Genomic DNA, 18,135 nt, shown 5'->3' on the forward strand with positions numbered 1-18,135 from the left:
TAGTACATTTGCATCGATTTAGAAAAAGAAATAAAAAGACAACAGAATAAGAATTAAAACAATAATAGAAAGAAAAAAAACAAAAAAAACAAAAACAAAAAACCTATACCTCACATGCAGCTTCATTCAGTGTTTTAACATAATTGCATTACAATTGGGTAGTATTGTGCTGTCCATTTCTGAGTTTTTATATCCAGTCCCGTTGTACAGTCTGTATCCCTTCATCTCCAATTATCCCTTCTCTTTTTTTTTTTTTTTAATTAACGGAAAAAAAGAAATTAACCCAACATTTAGAGATCATACCATTCTACACATGCAATCATTAATTCTTAACATCATCACATAGATGCATGATCATCATTTCTTAGTACATTTGCATTGGTTTAGAAGAACTAGCAACATAACCGAAAAAGATATAGAATGTTAATATAGAGAAAAAAATAAAAGTAATAATAGTAAAATCAAAACAAAACAACACACAACAAAACAAAAACCTACAGCTCAGATGCAGCTTCATTCAGTGTTTTAACATGATTACTTTACAATTAGGTATTATTGTGCTGTCCATTTTTGAGTTTTTGTATCTAGTCCTGTTGCACAGTCTGTATCCCTTCAGCTTCAATTACCCATTGTCTTACCCTGTTTCTAACTCCTGCTGAACTCTGTTACCAATGACATATTTCAAGTTTATTCTCGAATGTCCGTTCACATCAGTGGGACCATACAGTATTTGTCCTTTAGTTTTTGGCTGGATTCACTCAGCATAATATTCTCTAGGTCCATCCATGTTATTACATGGTTCATAAGTTTATCTTGTCTTAAAGCTGCATAATATTCCATCGTATGTATATACCACAGTTTGTTTAGCCACTCTTCTGTTGATGGAGATTTTGGCTGTTTCCATCTCTTTGCAATTGTAAATAATGCTGCTATAAACATTGGTGTGCAAATGTCCGTTTGTGTCTTTGCCCTTAAGTCCTTTGAGTAGATACCTAGCAATGGTATTGCTGGGTCGTATGGCAGTTCTATATTCAGCTTTTTGAGGAACCGCCAAACTGCCTTCCACAGTGGTTGCACCCTTTGACATTCCCACCAACAGTGGATAAGTGTGCCTCTTTCTCCGCATCCTCTCCAGCACTTGTCATTTTCTGTTTTGTTGATAATGGCCATTCTGGTGGGTGTGAGATGATATCTCATTGTGGTTTTGATTTGCATTTCTCTAATGGCCAGGGACATTGAGCATCTCTTCATGTGCCTCTTGGCCATCCGTATTTCCTCTTCTGAGAGGTGTCTGTTCAAGTCTTTTTCCCATTTTGTAATTGGGTTGGCTGTCTTTTTGTTGTTGAGATGAACAATCTCTTTATAAATTCTGGATACTAGACCTTTATCTGATATATCATTTCCAAATATTGTCTCCCATTGTGAAGGCTGTCTTTCTACTTTCTTGATGAAGTTCTTTGATGCACAAAAGTGTTTAATTTTGAGGAGTTCCCATTTATTTATTTCCTTCTTCAGTGCTCTTGCTTTAGGTTTAAGGTCCATAAAACCGCCTCCAGTTGTAAGATCCATAAGATATCTCCCAACATTTTCCTCTAACTGTTTTATGGTCTTAGACCTAATGTTTAGATCTTTGATCCATTTTGAGTTAACTTTTGTATAGGGTGTGAGAGATGGGTCTTCTTTCATTCTTTTGCATATGGATATCCAGTTCTCTAGGCACCATTTATTGAAGAGACTGCTCTGTCCCAGGTGAGTTGGCTTGACTGCCTTATCAAAGATCAAATGTCCATAGATGAGAGGGTCTATATCTGAGCACTCTATTCGATTCCATTGGTCGATATATCTATCTTTATGCCAATACCATGCTGTTTTGACCACTGTGGCTTCATAATATGCCTTAAAGTCAGGCAGCGCGAGACCTCCAGCTTCGTTTTTTTTCCTCAAGATGTTTTTAGCAATTCGGGGCACCCTGCCCTTCCAGATAAATTTGCTTATTGGTTTTTCTATTTCTGAAAAATAAGTTGTTGGGATTTTGATTGGTATTGCATTGAATCTGTAAATCAATTTAGGTAGGATTGACATCTTAACTATATTTAGTCTTCCAATCCATGAACACGGTATGCCCTTCCATCTATTTAGGTCTTCTGTGATTTCTTTTAGCAGTTTTTTGTAGTTTTCTTTATATAGGTTTTTTGTCTCTTTAGTTAAATTTATTCCTAGGTATTTTATTCTTTTAGTTGCAATTGTAAATGGGATTCGTTTCTTGATTTCCCCCTCAGCTTGTTCATTACTAGTGTATAGAAATGCTACAGATTTTTGAATGTTGATCTTGTAACCTGCTACTTTGCTGTACTCATTTATTAGCTCTAGTAGTTTTGTTGTGGATTTTTCCGGGTTTTCGACGTATAATATCATATCGTCTGCAAACAGTGATAGTTTTACTTCTTCCTTTCCAATTTTGATGCCTTGTATTTCTTTTTCTTGTCTAATTGCTCTGGCTAGAACCTCCAACACAATGTTGAATAATAGTGGTGATAGTGGACATCCTTGTCTTGTTCCTGATCTTAGGGGGAAAGTTTTCAATTTTTCCCCATTGAGGATGATATTAGCTGTGGGTTTTTCATATATTCCCTCTATCATTTTAAGGAAGTTCCCTTGTATTCCTATCTTTTGAAGTGTTTTCAACAGGAAAGGATGTTGAATCTTGTCAAATGCCTTCTCTGCATCAATTGAGATGATCATGTGATTTTTCTGCTTTGATTTGTTGATATGGTGTATTACATTAATTGATTTTCTTATGTTGAACCATCCTTGCATACCTGGGATGAATCCTACTTGGTCATGATGTATAATTCTTTTAATGTGCTGTTGGATACGATTTGCTAGAATTTTATTGAGGATTTTTGCATCTGTATTCATTAGAGAGATTGGTCTGTAGTTTTCTTTTTTTGTAATATCTTTGCCTGGTTTTGGTATGAGGGTGATGTTGGCTTCATAGAATGAATTAGGTAGTTTTCCCTCCACTTCGATTTTTTTGAAGAGTTTTAAGAGAATTGGTACTAATTCTTTCTGGAACGTTTGGTAGAATTCACATGTGAAGCCATCTGGTCCTGGACTTTTCTTTTTAGGAAGCTTTTGAATGACTAATTCAATTTCTTTACTTGTGATTGGTTTGTTGAGGTCATCTATGTCTTCTTGAGTCAAAGTTGGTTGTTCATGTCTTTCCAGGAACCCGTCCATTTCCTCTAAATTGTTGTATTTATTAGCGTAAAGTTGTTCATAGTATCCTGTTATTACCTCCTTTATTTCTGTGAGATCAGTAGTTATGTCTCCTCTTCCATTTCTGATCTTATTTATTTGCATCCTCTCTCTTCTTCTTTTTGTCAATCTTGCTAAGGGCCCATCAATCTTATTGATTTTCTCATAGAACCAACTTCTGGCCTTATTGATATTCTCTATTGTTTTCATGTTTTCAATTTCATTTATTTGTGCTCTAATCTTTGTTATTTCTTTCCTTTTGCTTGCTTTGGGGTTAGCTTGCTGTTCTTTCTCCAGTTCTTCCAAATGGATAGTTAATTCCTGAATTTTTGCCTTTTCTTCTTTTCTGATATAGGCATTTAGAGCAATAAATTTCCCTCTTAGCACTGCCTTTGCTGCGTCCCATAAGTTTTGATATGTTGTGTTTTCATTTTCATTCGCCTCGAGGTATTTGCTAATTTCCCTTGCAATTTCTTCTTTGACCCAGTCGTTGTTTAGGAGTGTGTTGTTGAGCCTCCACGTATTTGTGAATTTTCTGGCACTCTGCCTATTCTTGATTTCCAACATCATTCCTTTATGGTCCGAGAAAGTGTTGTGTAAGATTTCAATCTTTTTAAATTTGTTAAGACTTGCTTTGTGACCCAGCATATGGTCTATCTTTGAGAATGATCCATGAGCACTTGAGAAAAAGGTGTATCCTGCTGTTGTGGGATGTAATGTCCTATAAATGTCTATTAAGTCTAGTTCATTTATAGTAATATTCAGATTCTCTATTTCTTTGTTGATCCTCTGTCTAGATGTTCTGTCCCTTGATGAGAGTGGTGAGTTGAAGTCTCCAACTATTATGGTATATGAGTCTATTTCCCTTTTCAATGTTTGCAGTATATTCCTCACGTATTTTGGGGCATTCTGATTCGGTGCGTAAATATTTATGATTGTTATGTCTTCTTGTTTAATTGTTCCTTTTATTAGTATATAGTGTCCTTCTTTGTCTCTTTTAACTGTTTTACATTTGAAGTCTAATTTGTTGGATATTAGTATAGCCACTCCTGCTCTTTTCTGGTTGTTATTTGCATGAAATATCTTTTCCCAACCTTTCACTTTCAACCTATGTTTATCTTTGGGTCTAAGATGTGTTTCCTGTAGACAGCATATAGAAGGATCCTGTTTTTTAATCCATTCTGCCAATCTATGTCTTTTGATTGGGGAATTCAGTCCATTGACATTTAGTGTTACTACTGTTTGGATAATATTTTCCTCTAACATTTTGCCTTTTGTATTATATATATCATATCTGATTTCCCTTCTTTCTACACTCTTTTCCATATCTCTCTCTTCTGTCTTTTTGTATCTGACTCTAGTGCTCCCTTTAGTATTTCTTGCAGAGCTGGTCTCTTGGTCACAAATTCTTTCAGTGACTTTTTGTCTGAGAATGTTTTAATTTCTCCCTCATTTTTGAAGGATAATTTTGCTGGATATAGGAGTCTTGGTTGGCAGTTTTTCTCTTTTAGTATTTTAAATATATCATCCCACTGTCTTCTAGCTTCCATGGTTTCTGCTGAGAAATCTACACAAAATCTTATTGGGTTTCCCTTGTATGTAATGGATTGTTTTTCTCTTGCTGCTTTCAAGATCTTCTCTTTCTCTTTGACCTCTGACATTCTAACTAGTAAGTGTCTTGGAGAACGCCTATTTGGGTCTAATCTCTTTGGGGTGCGCTGCACTTCTTGGATCTGTAATTTTAGGTCTTTCATAAGAGTTGGGAAATTTTCAGTGATAATTTCTTCCATTAGTTTTTCTCCTCCTTTTCCCTTCTCTTCTCCTTCTGGGACACCCACAACACGTATATTTGTGCGGTTCATATTGTCCTTGAGTTCCCTGATACCCTGTTCAAATTTTTCCATTCTTTTCCCTATAGTTTCTGTTTCTTTTTGGACTTCAGATGTTCCATCCTCCAAATCACTAATTCTATCTTCTGTCTCTTTAAATCTATCATTGTAGCTATCCATTATTTTTTCTATGTTTGCTACTTTATCCTTCACTTCCATAAGTTCTGCGATTTGTTTTTTCAGTTTTTCTATTTCTTCTTTATGTTCAGCCCATGTCCTCTTCATGTCCTCCCTCAATTTATCGATTTCATTTTTGAAGAGGTTTTCCATTTCTGTTCGTATATTCAGCATTAGTTGTCTCAGCTCTTGTGTCTCATTTGAGCTATTGGTTTGTTCCTTTGACTGAGCCATATTCTCAATCTTTTGAGCGTGGACAGTTATCTTCTGCTGCTGGCGTCTGGGCATTTATTCAGATTTCTCTTGGTGTTGGACCCAGCAAGGTTGTAATATTTTTCTGTGAAATCTCTGGGTTCTGTTTTTCTTATCCTGCCCAGTAGGTGGCGCTCGTGGCACCCGTTTGTCTGCGGGTCCCACCAGTAAAAGGTGCTGTGGGACCTTAAACTTTGGAATACTCTCGCCGTCCTGGGGGTTCACTAGCCGAAACGGCTTGAGCCAGCCCAGGGTCCGAACGCAGGGAGGGTTGTTGGTCGCCGCAGCCAGGGAAAGAGCCCGTCCGAATTTCCTAGTCGGCCCTGGGCAACAAGCGTGGCGGGAGGGCGCCAGCGGCAGCGGCCCGCCCGAGAGAGTGCACGTTCCCCGGGAGTCACGGGTTTGGAAGGGGCCTCCCCCACCCGTCACCGTTCTCCGCGGCCTGGGGGTTTCCGATCCAATTCTCTCAGTTGGTCCGGGGGCTGCGCGTGGTGTGGGCGCCAGCCGTCTTTGTTTCAGGGGACCGCCTCTCCAATTCTCCCAGCCGGCCCGGGAAGGGGGAAGGGAGTAACTCCGGCCGCTTGCCACCCCGCCCGGTAAGGCCCGCGCGCCTCGGCGATCTCACCCGAGCTGCTTCTCTCAGCCAGCCAGCCGTTCCAGGATGGGGTACGCTGTCTTTTTTATCTCTGTTGTGGCTTTGGGCGCTTTCTGTATCGTTTCTACTCCCCTAGTAGGTGTCCTGGAGAAGAAACTAAGATCCGCGCGTCTTACTAAGCCGCCATCTTCCAGCTGAATCGCAATTTAATTGATGTTTGGTTCTCTTCTGAGCTCGCAGGAGCCGTGTCTGCTCCGCCCGCTGCTGAACCCCTAGCCACCAGCCCCCTAGGAAATGCTGGAAAAAGCGACGACTCTGCGTCTTTATTCTTTTTTTTAAAGAGGGTTTCTCAATGTATAAGATTCACTCCACTAAACTTGGATCTGGCTGTTCAGCATGATGAAAGAAAGAGAATGTTTTGTTGCTGAGAAATTTAGTTTAACTTTGATTTAGTTTATAATAGCAAAAAAAAAAGGCATTTATTTTGTCAGTGAGACGAAGCTGTTTACTAGGAGTAAAGTAAACTTGACTTGAAGCTTAATGCTTCTAATACCTACTCGTTTGCCTCTTTTGCCTTGTTTATAAAGAGAGGTAAATTGATCCTAGAGTTTTCTTGGTACTTTGATCTATAACATTTTTAATGCTTTTCATTTTTCTTTTCTTTTAAGAATGTATTATAGTTTTTTTAGGGGGTTGGTAAATTGTGTATTATTTCGAGTATGTCATCTTAAACATTCTAATTGTTATTGTAGAAAAATTGTATGGTGATTTTTTGAGCTGGAAACTAGAAGAAATCCTTGCTCAATTTCCTTTGCAACCTGGAAAGATCGCCACTTTCACCATGAACATCAAAGTGAAACTGGATTTCTCTTGCCAGGAGAATCTCCTCCAAGACCTCAGCGATGGTAAGCTGTTTCCTGGTACTAATTAGCATTTCCTGGTCCCCAGGTACATTGTAGTGATCACCACTCCTAGCTACCTGCTAGTCTTTCTTTTAACTTGCTTATCATTCATTAAATGAAACTGCTCAGGGACTTCTCCTGGGCGCTTTGTGAACTGAGTGAGTTACTGTATGTATCTGAAAGAAATAAAAGTACTTTTCTGCTCAACTATCTTAATTCTCTATATTAGCTATTTTGTTCTCATTTGCCAGGAGGTCATCCTAGATTAGTATAATGTAGGTATTATTCCATTTTTTCAGTTATAACTGCTCTTATCTTTTGGACAGCTGATATGATCAAGTTCTCTTCCATGGTCTGGTGATTTCTGTAAGGAAATGGAATCTGGAGAAAATGGGGATTTTTATTTGTTGTAGCATTAGGACTATTAGATTAGGGATAAAATTTCAGAGTTGGTTATGTAAAATTATGAGGCATGCATTGTACATTCATTTGGAAGCCTTGTGGGATATTATTGGAGTTGGTCAGTAGGTTCTGGTCTCTAGAAGTTACCAATTATAAAACTTTGGGTGAATTACTGAACCTCTCCAGGCCTTAATCTCCTAATCTATAAAATGATGATATCCATTTCTAGGGTTTTTTGGGGATTTGCACATCACCTGGAATATGATAATGGCTCAACAAGTGTTAGTTATTTATCCCTACCCACACTCCATTATTCATTTAGAAAACATTCAATTAGTTATCATTATGAGACAAGCACTTGTCTGGGCTCTTGGAAAACTAAATGAATGAGTCATGGTCCATCATTTGGAGAATAATAGCTAACATTTAAGAGCTTTACATAAGTTAACGTACTCCTCAGAACCCTTCCAGATAGATGCTATTAGTGTCCCCATTTTATAAACGAGGAGAGTAAGGCGTAGCAGGTTGATTAACTTTCCCAAGGTCACACAGCTGAGAACTGGAAGAACTGGGCGATGAACCCACGCAGCCTGATTCCTGAGACAGACTTTGTAACCACTGTGCTGTTCTATGGCACATTATCCCTCAAAGGTCAGCCAGAAAGTAAATCTGTGATTACAGCATAGGAAGACTTAAGAACAGAGTGTGAATTAAGCTGATTCCATTGGGGAGGGTCTTGTAAGTCCTCAGAGGTGATGTTTGACTTGGACCAGGAAGTTTCTTGGTGAAGAATAAATTGGGCCCTTCAGGCCAAGGGAGCAGCACATACAGTGGCCCAGAGGCCTGACTGTCAGTTATTGAGTGGGACTTTTGCTCCAGTGCAGGAGAGCATCTTGCTAGATCTCTGGCTCTCTCTCTTCCTGTGGGGATGGGATTCTCTTCACCAGCCAGTCCCTCCTAGCCATATGTGCATGCTTAGGAGATGATACTTTCACATTGAACTTGAGGGGCTGCAAAATTAGCTGTGGTTTTGTTTTCATATGACAAGAAATTACCTTCTGCACTCTTCGCCCTCTGAGGATTGTCCAGGCACCCTGGAGAAACACATCAGCCCATTTCTGCGTGCGGGCCTTTATACCTGCACGTCTCATAGCCTTGAATGCTCTGCTGCATTTCATACAACTTGCACCTTCTATTCAGCTCTTGGTTCATATGTCCTCTCCACAGAGAGGCCATGCCTGGCCACTGTAGCAAAATCAGTACTTCCTCTCCTTTTTGCTCTTATTACCTAACCCCACATTCCTGGTTTCATAGCACTTGTTCCCTGAAATTATCTTGTCCAAGTTTTCCCTGTCTGTCCATCTCTATCCTTTTGACCTTCCTTTGTCTTATTCAGTCCTGTTCGCATAGTATCTAGAACAAGCTGGACCAAAGGATGTTTGGTCTGGATTGGTGCTTGAGGCCCCTTTTCCTTCTCCTCCCTTATCATGGGGGTTCACTATTGCTTTCTTCTTCAATTTTGTAAGAATTTGTCTCCAAAGACTTCTGTAGGGAGTTGTTGAAGATCTCAAAGTTCTGATTCAAGAGATTTATACTAACATTCTTCTGCTGGGGATACAGAAATGGACTGCTTTGTTAAGTTTATTTTTTGTAATAGTTACTCTATTAGTATCTAACATGCCATTGCATAAAATTTGCTCTCCCTTACTCTCTGCAATGTTTAAATAGCCATCTTGAGAATCCTTGTATAGGGCTGGTACTTAATAAAAATATTTTAGATTATTAGCAAAGGTGGGAAAACAAGTTTACTGTTGGATACATTACAAATTCATAATGTCAAGAGATTTAACATTACACCAGGACTTAAAAGTCAGTAGAAAAGGATTTCTTTTTTTTTGTTCATAAACTGCTTTATATCATCAGAATGCATTTTCTTTTAGTATACAAAGGGTTTTATAGGTTCTGAATTTTCTTTTTCCCAAGAAGGAAGTTTGGCAGAATAACTAGTACCTGTTGCCTGTCCTGGTAATGCTTGATTAGATATTGTCCTAAGGGGTATATCTAGTAAAATAAACTTCGTGCTGAGAGTATTTGGACCTGAGAAGCGAGGGAAATGTAATGCCCCTTCTGCTTCTGACCACCTATGACATGAAGCCCCAAGGAAGGCTGAACTCTTTTTGTTTTGGTGTTATTTGAGTTTATGTGTTCAATGCTGACATATTTTGTTATGTTGTTGTGTGCCTTTGGTCTGAGAGGGGTCTGGAGCATTCTCTCTGCCTTTTTTAAGGTGAGAGTAAGATTACAACATGTGCTTTGTATTCTGGGAATGCCTTTTTCTATCTTCTAAATAAAACCAAAACAAATAGAACTAGAATTATGGTTATTGAGTGGTTTGGCCCATTCTCCTAATTCCTGGTTAGTTAGATATAGCACAGATATGAGATAGAGTATGGTTATTATTTAAATGCCCTCTTTATTGATAATGGTTAATAGAAACTCTGGTTGGTTTTACATAGCAATTGTGGGATTTGAGACAGAAACTTAATGTCTAAGACTTTAAGCTTTACAGAGGGTAGACATCAATGACCCACAAAATACCTTTATAGAGTTTGGTCCATGGGTGCTGCATCATTATGTGCAGTTCAGTCTGAGGCATCATGAGTTACCATTAAGCCCTTATTCTGAGAGAGCCTGGATTTGGTGGCCGAGACTCATTGTGGACTCTTGGAACTGGGAGGTGACCCCAGTGTGGCTCATAGTTTGGCAGTCCCAGGAATACACAGTTGGGGATCACTTATGGACTGGTTTGGACTCTCATTTCAGGTGTGGACCCACATTAGCTACAGGTTCTGAGGGCAGATGCCATTTTATAAGTTTGTAGCAATAAATATAGCTGTCCCACAAACCAGGATACTGAATTCAGCGTGGCTAGAAGGCAGATGGAAAGATGGAAAGGTATTAGTATTTATCGACCAGTGTCATACACTGTACATCAGGACTGGGCGACCCACTTTATCTGCAATATTTCTATTTAATCTTCTCAATGACTCTATAAAGTAGGTAGTATTATTATTACTCCCACTTTATAAAAATAGGTGGGAGGACTGTTCTAAATTAAAGGAGATTGAAGAGATATAGTAATACTTAATGGTATCTTGGATTTTTAAAAAAAGACTCCGGAGACATTTTGAGACAATTGGAGAAACTGAATATGAATGATGTGTTTGATAATATTGTACCAATGATAAATTTCTTGGGTGTGATAGTGAAATTATAGAAGATAATTTATTATAGAAGAATATATATTTCTTATGAACTATATGCTGAAGTATTTAGGAATGAAATTTAATTATGTCTGCAGGATACTTTTATATGGTTCAGCTTTAAAAAAAAAGAAGCATGTGAATGTGCATAAAGAGAGAAAAAAACAAATGTGTCAAATTATTAAAAATTAGTGGTTTTAGATAAAGGGTATCTGGGTGTTCATTTCCATTTTTGTGATTTTTCTGTAGGTTTGATATTTTTTCAAAATAAAAGGTAGGGAGGAAAAGATGACTTTATAGAGCACTGCTTTCATCTAGTATGTTTTGATTTCTAACTGAACTCAGAAAGCAACTTATTTCCCTTATCTTCAGATTCTTAGGAGACATCCCTCTGTCTTCCTCACAAAACAAACCTAGAGTAAAGGAAGTTATTTTTTTTATTTATTTTTTTTTTAATTTTATTATTTTTTGTTTGTTTGTTTGTTTGTTTTTTACATGGGCTGGGGCCGGGGATCGAACCGGGGTCCTCCGGCACGGCAGGCAAGCATTCTTGCCCGCTGAGCCACCGCGGCCCGCCTAAAGGAAGTTATTTACCTTGAAAATGACATATTCTTTTCCCATGATCTTTAAAATTGGAAATCTTGGAAGATGGTGGTGAGATGTGAAAGATTTTGGTGACCCTGTGTTATCCCCCAAAATAGAGTGAGCAGGTACACAAGAAAATACCCGTAGGCAAAGTGCAGTAAAGCGAGATAAAAGGGTATCTCTCTGAGCCCCTAGATATAAGTAGATGCAGACAAACCACTGATAGATATAAGGAATTCATGGTTTCAGCACTTGTGCAAGAGAAAACAGTGAGCTGATGGTCCAAAGAATCCCCAAACAGCCAGTGGGTATTCATTGGAAAGTTCAGTGGAGCAATTAAAGAATAGCAGCTAAAACATGGAGAGATTTTGCACATTCCAATAGTAGATGAATCCAAAAAATTATTCTACGACAAAGCCCCAACTCAGGAGACTCTGTTAGGAATAGATGTGGAATAATAGAAGAAAGGAAGGAGAAGATTCAGCTGAAAATGAAGGAGTAGGACAGAGCCAAGTGATCTGAGAAAAAAGCTGTCGTGTTTTTGAGCACTACACAAAAACACAGAAGAAAGAACTATATATTTATCAGCATTAGAAAAGCTGTCTTGAAATGTTTCCTAAAAGTGCAAATGAATCAATTTCATATAAAAACGGTCAACAGGAAAAGATCAAGGTCAAATTCAAAGTCATTATATTGAAAACACAGTAAGGAGCAGAATAACCTAGCTAAAAACTATGAGAACATGCTAGAAAAACATGTTCACAACACTGATGAAAATTATAAACAGTTTAAAAATGAGCTAAAAGCTTAAGAATCTGGTAGGTGAGGAGAGGGTCCAAGATGGTGGCGTAATGAGGTGTGGAATTTAGTTCATCCTCCAGAGCAGCTAGTAAATAGCCAGTAACAGTATGGAACAACTGCTGGGGGCCCACATCAGTGGACACACAGTGTATGCCAGTCCGGACAAGCTGGACCAGTTGCAGTCCCACCCAGAACCATGAGTCCCCCAAGCTGTGGAGGCTGATGCCTCTCCCTAACATGCTGGTTCCCAGACGGGAAAGGAAAGAGACTTTACTAACACCAAGGGGCTTAGCTCAACCAACCTCCAATTGCGGAATTAATTAACAAATTCTAGCTACTAAAAATAGACCCCCCAGCTCAGCTGAACCTCCAGTAAAAGCTGAAGTTGCTGGTTTTTGTCCCAGAGCAGATGGGGCAGGGCTGACAGAAAAAGTAAAACAAACAAAACAGGCCCTTTGGATTGGACGACACAAAATACTTGAAAGGCTCTGGGCCCTGAAGGAAAGGAGGGGGTACATAGGACCTGGAGATATACAGAGCAATGTACCAACTTAAGCTCTCGATTGGCAAAGCTGAGAAATGGGGGTCCTGCTCTGAAAAGGATTTTTTTATTCTTTTCTTTTTTGTGGCTGTGTTTCTACAGCTTAACTGCTCTTTGGATACAATTGCAAGGCTTCTCAGGCTCCAGCTGCCCCAGACAAAGGCGGAATTAAACTTGTCTGAGAGATGAAGAGGCTGGGCAGGTGAATGGAAGTAATTCCCTGGAGGCTGTGCCTTCCCCAGGAGAAGGGTGGGGTCCAGTTCAGGTGGAATCCCTCCCTCAAGGAATTCAGATCCTAGGGTCTGGAAAACTGAAGTGATTAAAGACAGATTACAACCTCTCCTCCATGCTAAACCATGCCCCAGCAGGGAGAGTCTGTTGAAGTTAAAGGTACCGTATCACTTTATCCTGGTGGGACCTGCAGGCAGACAAAGCCACATACTGAGCCAGATAGGAAAAACATGGAGTCTAGAGGCTTCACAGGAAAGTCTTTCAACCTGCTGGGTCTCACCCTCAGGGAAAACTGATGCAGGTGACTCTTTCCTCCTAAGAGGAGGCCAGCCTGGTCTCTGGAAATCTGACTGGGGTCTATAATACCTAAGTAGACCCTCCTAAGGGAAAAAACAGGCACCATACAGGCAGGGCAAGAGACAAGAAAACAAGAACTGAAAAATTCTGATCTGTTAAACAAAACCTATGCTAGAGGTCTAGAATAAGCTGAACTGAATGTCAAAGAAAAGATAGATGACAAAGCCACCCAGCAAGAAAATCCTAAGTAAAAAAGTGAAAACAATCTCCAGAATAAACTAAATAAGGAAACTAAATGTCTAGACACCAGCAAAAAATAATGAATCATACTAGGAAAATTGAAGATATGGCCCAGTCAAAGGAACAAACCAACAATTCAAATGAGATATGAGAGTTGAAACAATTAATTCAGGACGTTCAAACAGACATGGAAAATCTCATCAAAAATCAAATCAGTGAATTGAGGAAGGATATAGAGAAGGCAAGGGATGAACAAAAAGAAGAAATTGAAAGTCTGAAAAAACAAACCACAGAACTTATGGGAATGAAAGGCACAGTAGAAGAGATGAAAAAAACAATGAAACCTACAATGTTAGATTTTAAGAGGCAGAAGATAGGATTAGTGAACTGGAGGATGGGGCATTTGAAATCCGAGAAGCAAAAGGAAATATAGGGAAAAGAATGGAAAAATACAAGCAGGGACTCGGGGAATTGAATGACAACATGAAGTGCATGAATATATGTGTTGGTATCCCAGAAGGAGAAGAGAATGGAAAAGGAGGGGAAAAACTAATGGAGGAAATTATCACTGCAAATTTTCTAACTCTTATGAAAGACTTAAATTACAGAGCCAAGAAGTACAGTGTACCCCAAACAGTATAGATCCAAATAGACGTACTCCAACACACTTACTAATCATAATGAGAGATGTCAAAGAGAAAGATTTTGAAAGCAGCAAGAGGAAAGCAATCCATCACATACAAGGGAAGCCCAATAAGACTATGCCTAGATTTCTCAGCGGAAACCATGGAGGTGAGAAGACAGTGGTATGATATAATTAAGATACTAAAAGAGAAAAACTGCCAACCAAGAATTCTATATCCAGCAAAATTGTCCTTCAAAAATGAGGGAGAAATTAAAACATTTTCAGATAAAAAATCGTTGAGAGAATTTGTGACCAAAGGACTGGCTCTGCAAGAAATACTAAAGGGCGCACAAGAGACAGATATGAAAAGACAGAAGAAAGAGGTGTGGAGAAGAGTGTAGAAATGTGGACTATCAGTAAAGGTAAAAAGAAGAAAAATTAGGTATGACATATAAAACCCAAAAGGCAAAATGGTAGAAAAAAGTACTACCTTTATAGTAATAACACTGTTAATGGATTAAACTCCCCAATCAAAAGACAAAGACCGGCAGAATGGACTAAAAAACAGGACCCATGTATATGATGTCTACAGAAGATACATTTTAGACCCAAGTGTAAACACAGGTTGAAAGTGAAAGGTTGGGAAAAGATATTTCATGCAAACAACAATCAGAAAAGAATAGGAATCCCTAAATGCCTATATCAAAAAAGAATAAAGAGCAAAAATCGAGGAATTAATTGTTCACTTGGAAGAACTAGAGAAAGAACAGCAAACTAACCCCAAAGCAAGCAAAAGGAAAGAAATAACGAAGAGTAGAGCAGAAATAAATGAAATTGAGAACATGAAATCAATTGAGAAAATCAACAAAACCAGAAGTTGGCTTTATGGGAAAACCAATAAGATTGATGGCCCCTTAGCAAGGTTTTCAAAAAGAGAGAGGATGCAAATAAATAAAATTAGAAATGGAACAGGAAACATAACCACCAATCCTGCAGAAATGCAGGAGGTAATGAGAGGATACTATGAACACTTTATGCTAATAAACTAGACAACGTAGATGAACTGGACAACGTCCTAGAAAGGCATGAACAACCAACATTGACTCAAGAAGAAACAGACGACCTCAACAAAGCAATCACAAGTAAAGAAATTGAATTAGTCATTAAGAAGTTCCCCCAAAAGAAAAGTCCAGGACCAGATGGTTTCACATGTGAATTCTGCCAAATATTCAAGAAAGAATTAGTACCAATCCTGCTCAAACTCTCCAAAAAAACTGAAAATTAGGGAATGCTCCTTAACTCATTCTATGAAGCCAGTATCACCCTCATACCAAAGTCAGACAAAGATACTACAGAAAAAGAAAATTACTGACCAGTCTCTCTAATGAATATAGATGTAAAAATCCTCAACAAAATTCGTGCAAATCAAATCCAGCAGCACATTAAAAGAATTATACACCATAACCAAGTAGGATTCATCCCAGGTATGCAAGGATGGTTCAACATAAGAAAATCAATTAATATAATACACCATATCAACAAATCAAAGCAGAAAAACCACATGGTCATCTCGATGGATGCAGAAAAGGCATTTGACAAAATTCAACATCCTTTCTCGTTGAAAACACTTCAACGGATAGGGACAGAAAGAAATTTCCTCAACATGATAAAGGAAATATATGAAAAACCCATAGCTAACATCACCCTCAATGGGGAAAAACTGAAAACTTTTCCCCTAAGATCAGGAACCACATAAGAATATTCACTAATACCATTGTTATTCAACATTGCGTTGGAAGTTCTAGCCAGAGCAATTAGACAAGAAGAAGAAATACAAGTCGTCAAAATTATAAAGGAAGAAGTAAAACTCACTGTTTGCAGATGATATGATACTGTATGTCGAAAACCCTGAAAAATGCACAGCAAAATTACTATAGCTAATAAATGAGTACAGCAAAGTTGCAGGTTACAAGATCAACACTCCAAAACCTGGAGTGTTGCTATACACTAGTAATGAGCAATCTGAGGGGAAAATCAAGAAAAAATTCCATTTACAGTTGCAACCTTAGTTAAATTTTAAATAAGGATATAAAAGACCTGTACGAAGATAACTACAAGAAATTGCTAAAAGAAACCACAGAAGACTTAAATAAATGGAAGGACATACCATGTTCATGGATTGGAAGATTAAATATAGTTAAGATGTCAGTTCTACCTATATTGATTTATAGATTCAATGTAATACCAATTAAAATCCCCAAAACTTACTTTTCGGAAATAGAAAAACCAATAACCAAATTTATCTGGAAGGGCAGGTTACCCCGAATAGCTAAAAATATCCTGAGAAAGAAAAATGAAGTCGAAGGTCTCACTACCTGACTTTAAGGCATATTACAAAGCTACAGTGGTCAAGACAGCATGGTGCCTGCATAAAGATAGATATACTGACCAACGGAACCAAATAGAGTGGTCACATATAAACCCTCTCATCTATGGACAATTGATCTTTTATAAAGCAGTCAAGCCAACTCACCTGGGACAGAACAGTCTTCAATAAATGGTGCTTGGAGAACTGGATATCCACACGCAAAAGAATGAAAGAGAATCCATATCTCACACCCTATACAAAAATTAACTCAAAATAGATCAAAGACCTAAGGCCATAAAACTTTTAGAAGAAAATGTAGGGAAATGTCTTATAAAACTTATAATAGGAGCACTTTCCTAGATATTACACCCAGAGCATAAGCATTGAAGAAAGAAATAGATAAATGGAAAATCCTCAAAATTAAACACTTTTGTGTATCAAAGAACTTTGTCAAGAAAGTAAAAAAACAGCCTACAAATAGGAGACAATATTTGGAAATGCTCTACAGATAAGGGTCTAGTATCCAGAATATATAAAGAGATTGTTGAACACAACAACAAAAAGACAAACAACCCAATTGAAAAATGGGCAAAAGACATGAACAGAACTCATTAGGGAAATGCAAATCAAAACCACAATGAGATATCATCTCCCACCCAGCAAAATGGCTATTATCAACAAAACAGAAAACAACAAGTGCTGGAGAGGATGTAGAGAAAGAGGCACACTTATCTGCTGTTGGTGGGAATGTAAAATGGCACAACTACTGTGGGGGGCAGTTTGGTGATTCCTCAAGAAGCTAAGTATAGAATTGCCATATGATCTGGCAATACCATTGCTAGGTATCTAGTCAAAAGACATGAGGGCAAGGACACAAATGGACATTTGCACACCAATGTTTATAGCAGCATTATTTACAATTGTCAAGAGATGGAAACAGCCCAAATGTCCATCAACAGATGAGTGGCTAAACAAGCTGTGGTATATACATACAATGGAATATTATGCAGCTGTAAGATAGAAAGACATCATGAAGTATGTAACAACATGGATGGACATTGAGGACATTATGCTCAGTGAGATTAGCCAGAAACCAAAGGACAAAGAATGTATGGTCTCACTGATATGAACTAACATTAGTGAATGAACTTGGAGAATTTCAGTTAAGAACAGAAGCTATCAGGAGATAAAAATGGGGTAGAGATTGGGTAATTGGAGCCAAAGGGATACAGATTGTGCAACAGGACTAATTGTAAAAATTCAGAAATGGATAGCACAATACTACCTAATTGTAGCATAATAATGTTAGTACACTGAATGAGGCTGCATGTGAGAATGATAGACGGAGGAGGGCTGTGGCCCTAAATGAAACCAGAAGGAAAGATAGATGATAAGACTGAGTTGGTATAATCTAGGAATGCCTAGTGAATAAATGTACAAATTAAAAAATGTTTTGCATGAGAAAGAACAAAGGAATGTCAGTAATGCAGGGTGTTGAAAATAGATGGTAATTCATATTTTAAAAGTTTATGTGTGAGACTAAAGCAAAAAATGACTAGTGCATTTCCTAATATAACTTATATTGACAATTTAATTGGACACCATAAGTGCATGGAACCTTGAATAGGGCATGAGATTTTGTAAGTTTGTCCGGAGTGATGCCCCGATAAATCCCAAAGTGCTTTAAAACAGCGAGTAAAAAAGTATTTGCAAAGCCCCTTTGGAGGAATGGCGAGAAAGGGGGAAAATTCAACTTCCCCAGGTGGAGA

At 38.2% G+C, this 18,135-nt stretch overlaps 1 protein-coding gene and 1 long non-coding RNA gene across 13 annotated transcripts in view; one reads left to right on the forward strand and one right to left on the reverse strand.

Moving 5' to 3' along the window:
- TRAPPC9 (trafficking protein particle complex subunit 9) overlaps positions 1-18,135 on the forward strand; it is an 889,500-nt gene that overhangs the window by 239,358 nt on the left and 632,007 nt on the right. For all 7 annotated transcript variants that reach the window (XM_077166715.1, XM_077166716.1, XM_077166713.1 and 4 more), the window contains one exon: positions 6,864-7,016. In XM_077166715.1, the coding sequence (XP_077022830.1) occupies positions 6,864-7,016 (153 nt within the window). The remainder of the gene's footprint in view (positions 1-6,863; positions 7,017-18,135) is intronic.
- LOC143688594 (uncharacterized) overlaps positions 1-18,135 on the reverse strand; it is a 142,553-nt gene that overhangs the window by 85,210 nt on the left and 39,208 nt on the right. The gene's annotated exons all lie outside the window — the stretch shown is intronic.

This window comes from Tamandua tetradactyla, chromosome 6 (assembly GCF_023851605.1).
Source record: "Tamandua tetradactyla isolate mTamTet1 chromosome 6, mTamTet1.pri, whole genome shotgun sequence".
In the NCBI taxonomy this organism is placed as follows: domain Eukaryota; kingdom Metazoa; phylum Chordata; class Mammalia; order Pilosa; family Myrmecophagidae; genus Tamandua; species Tamandua tetradactyla.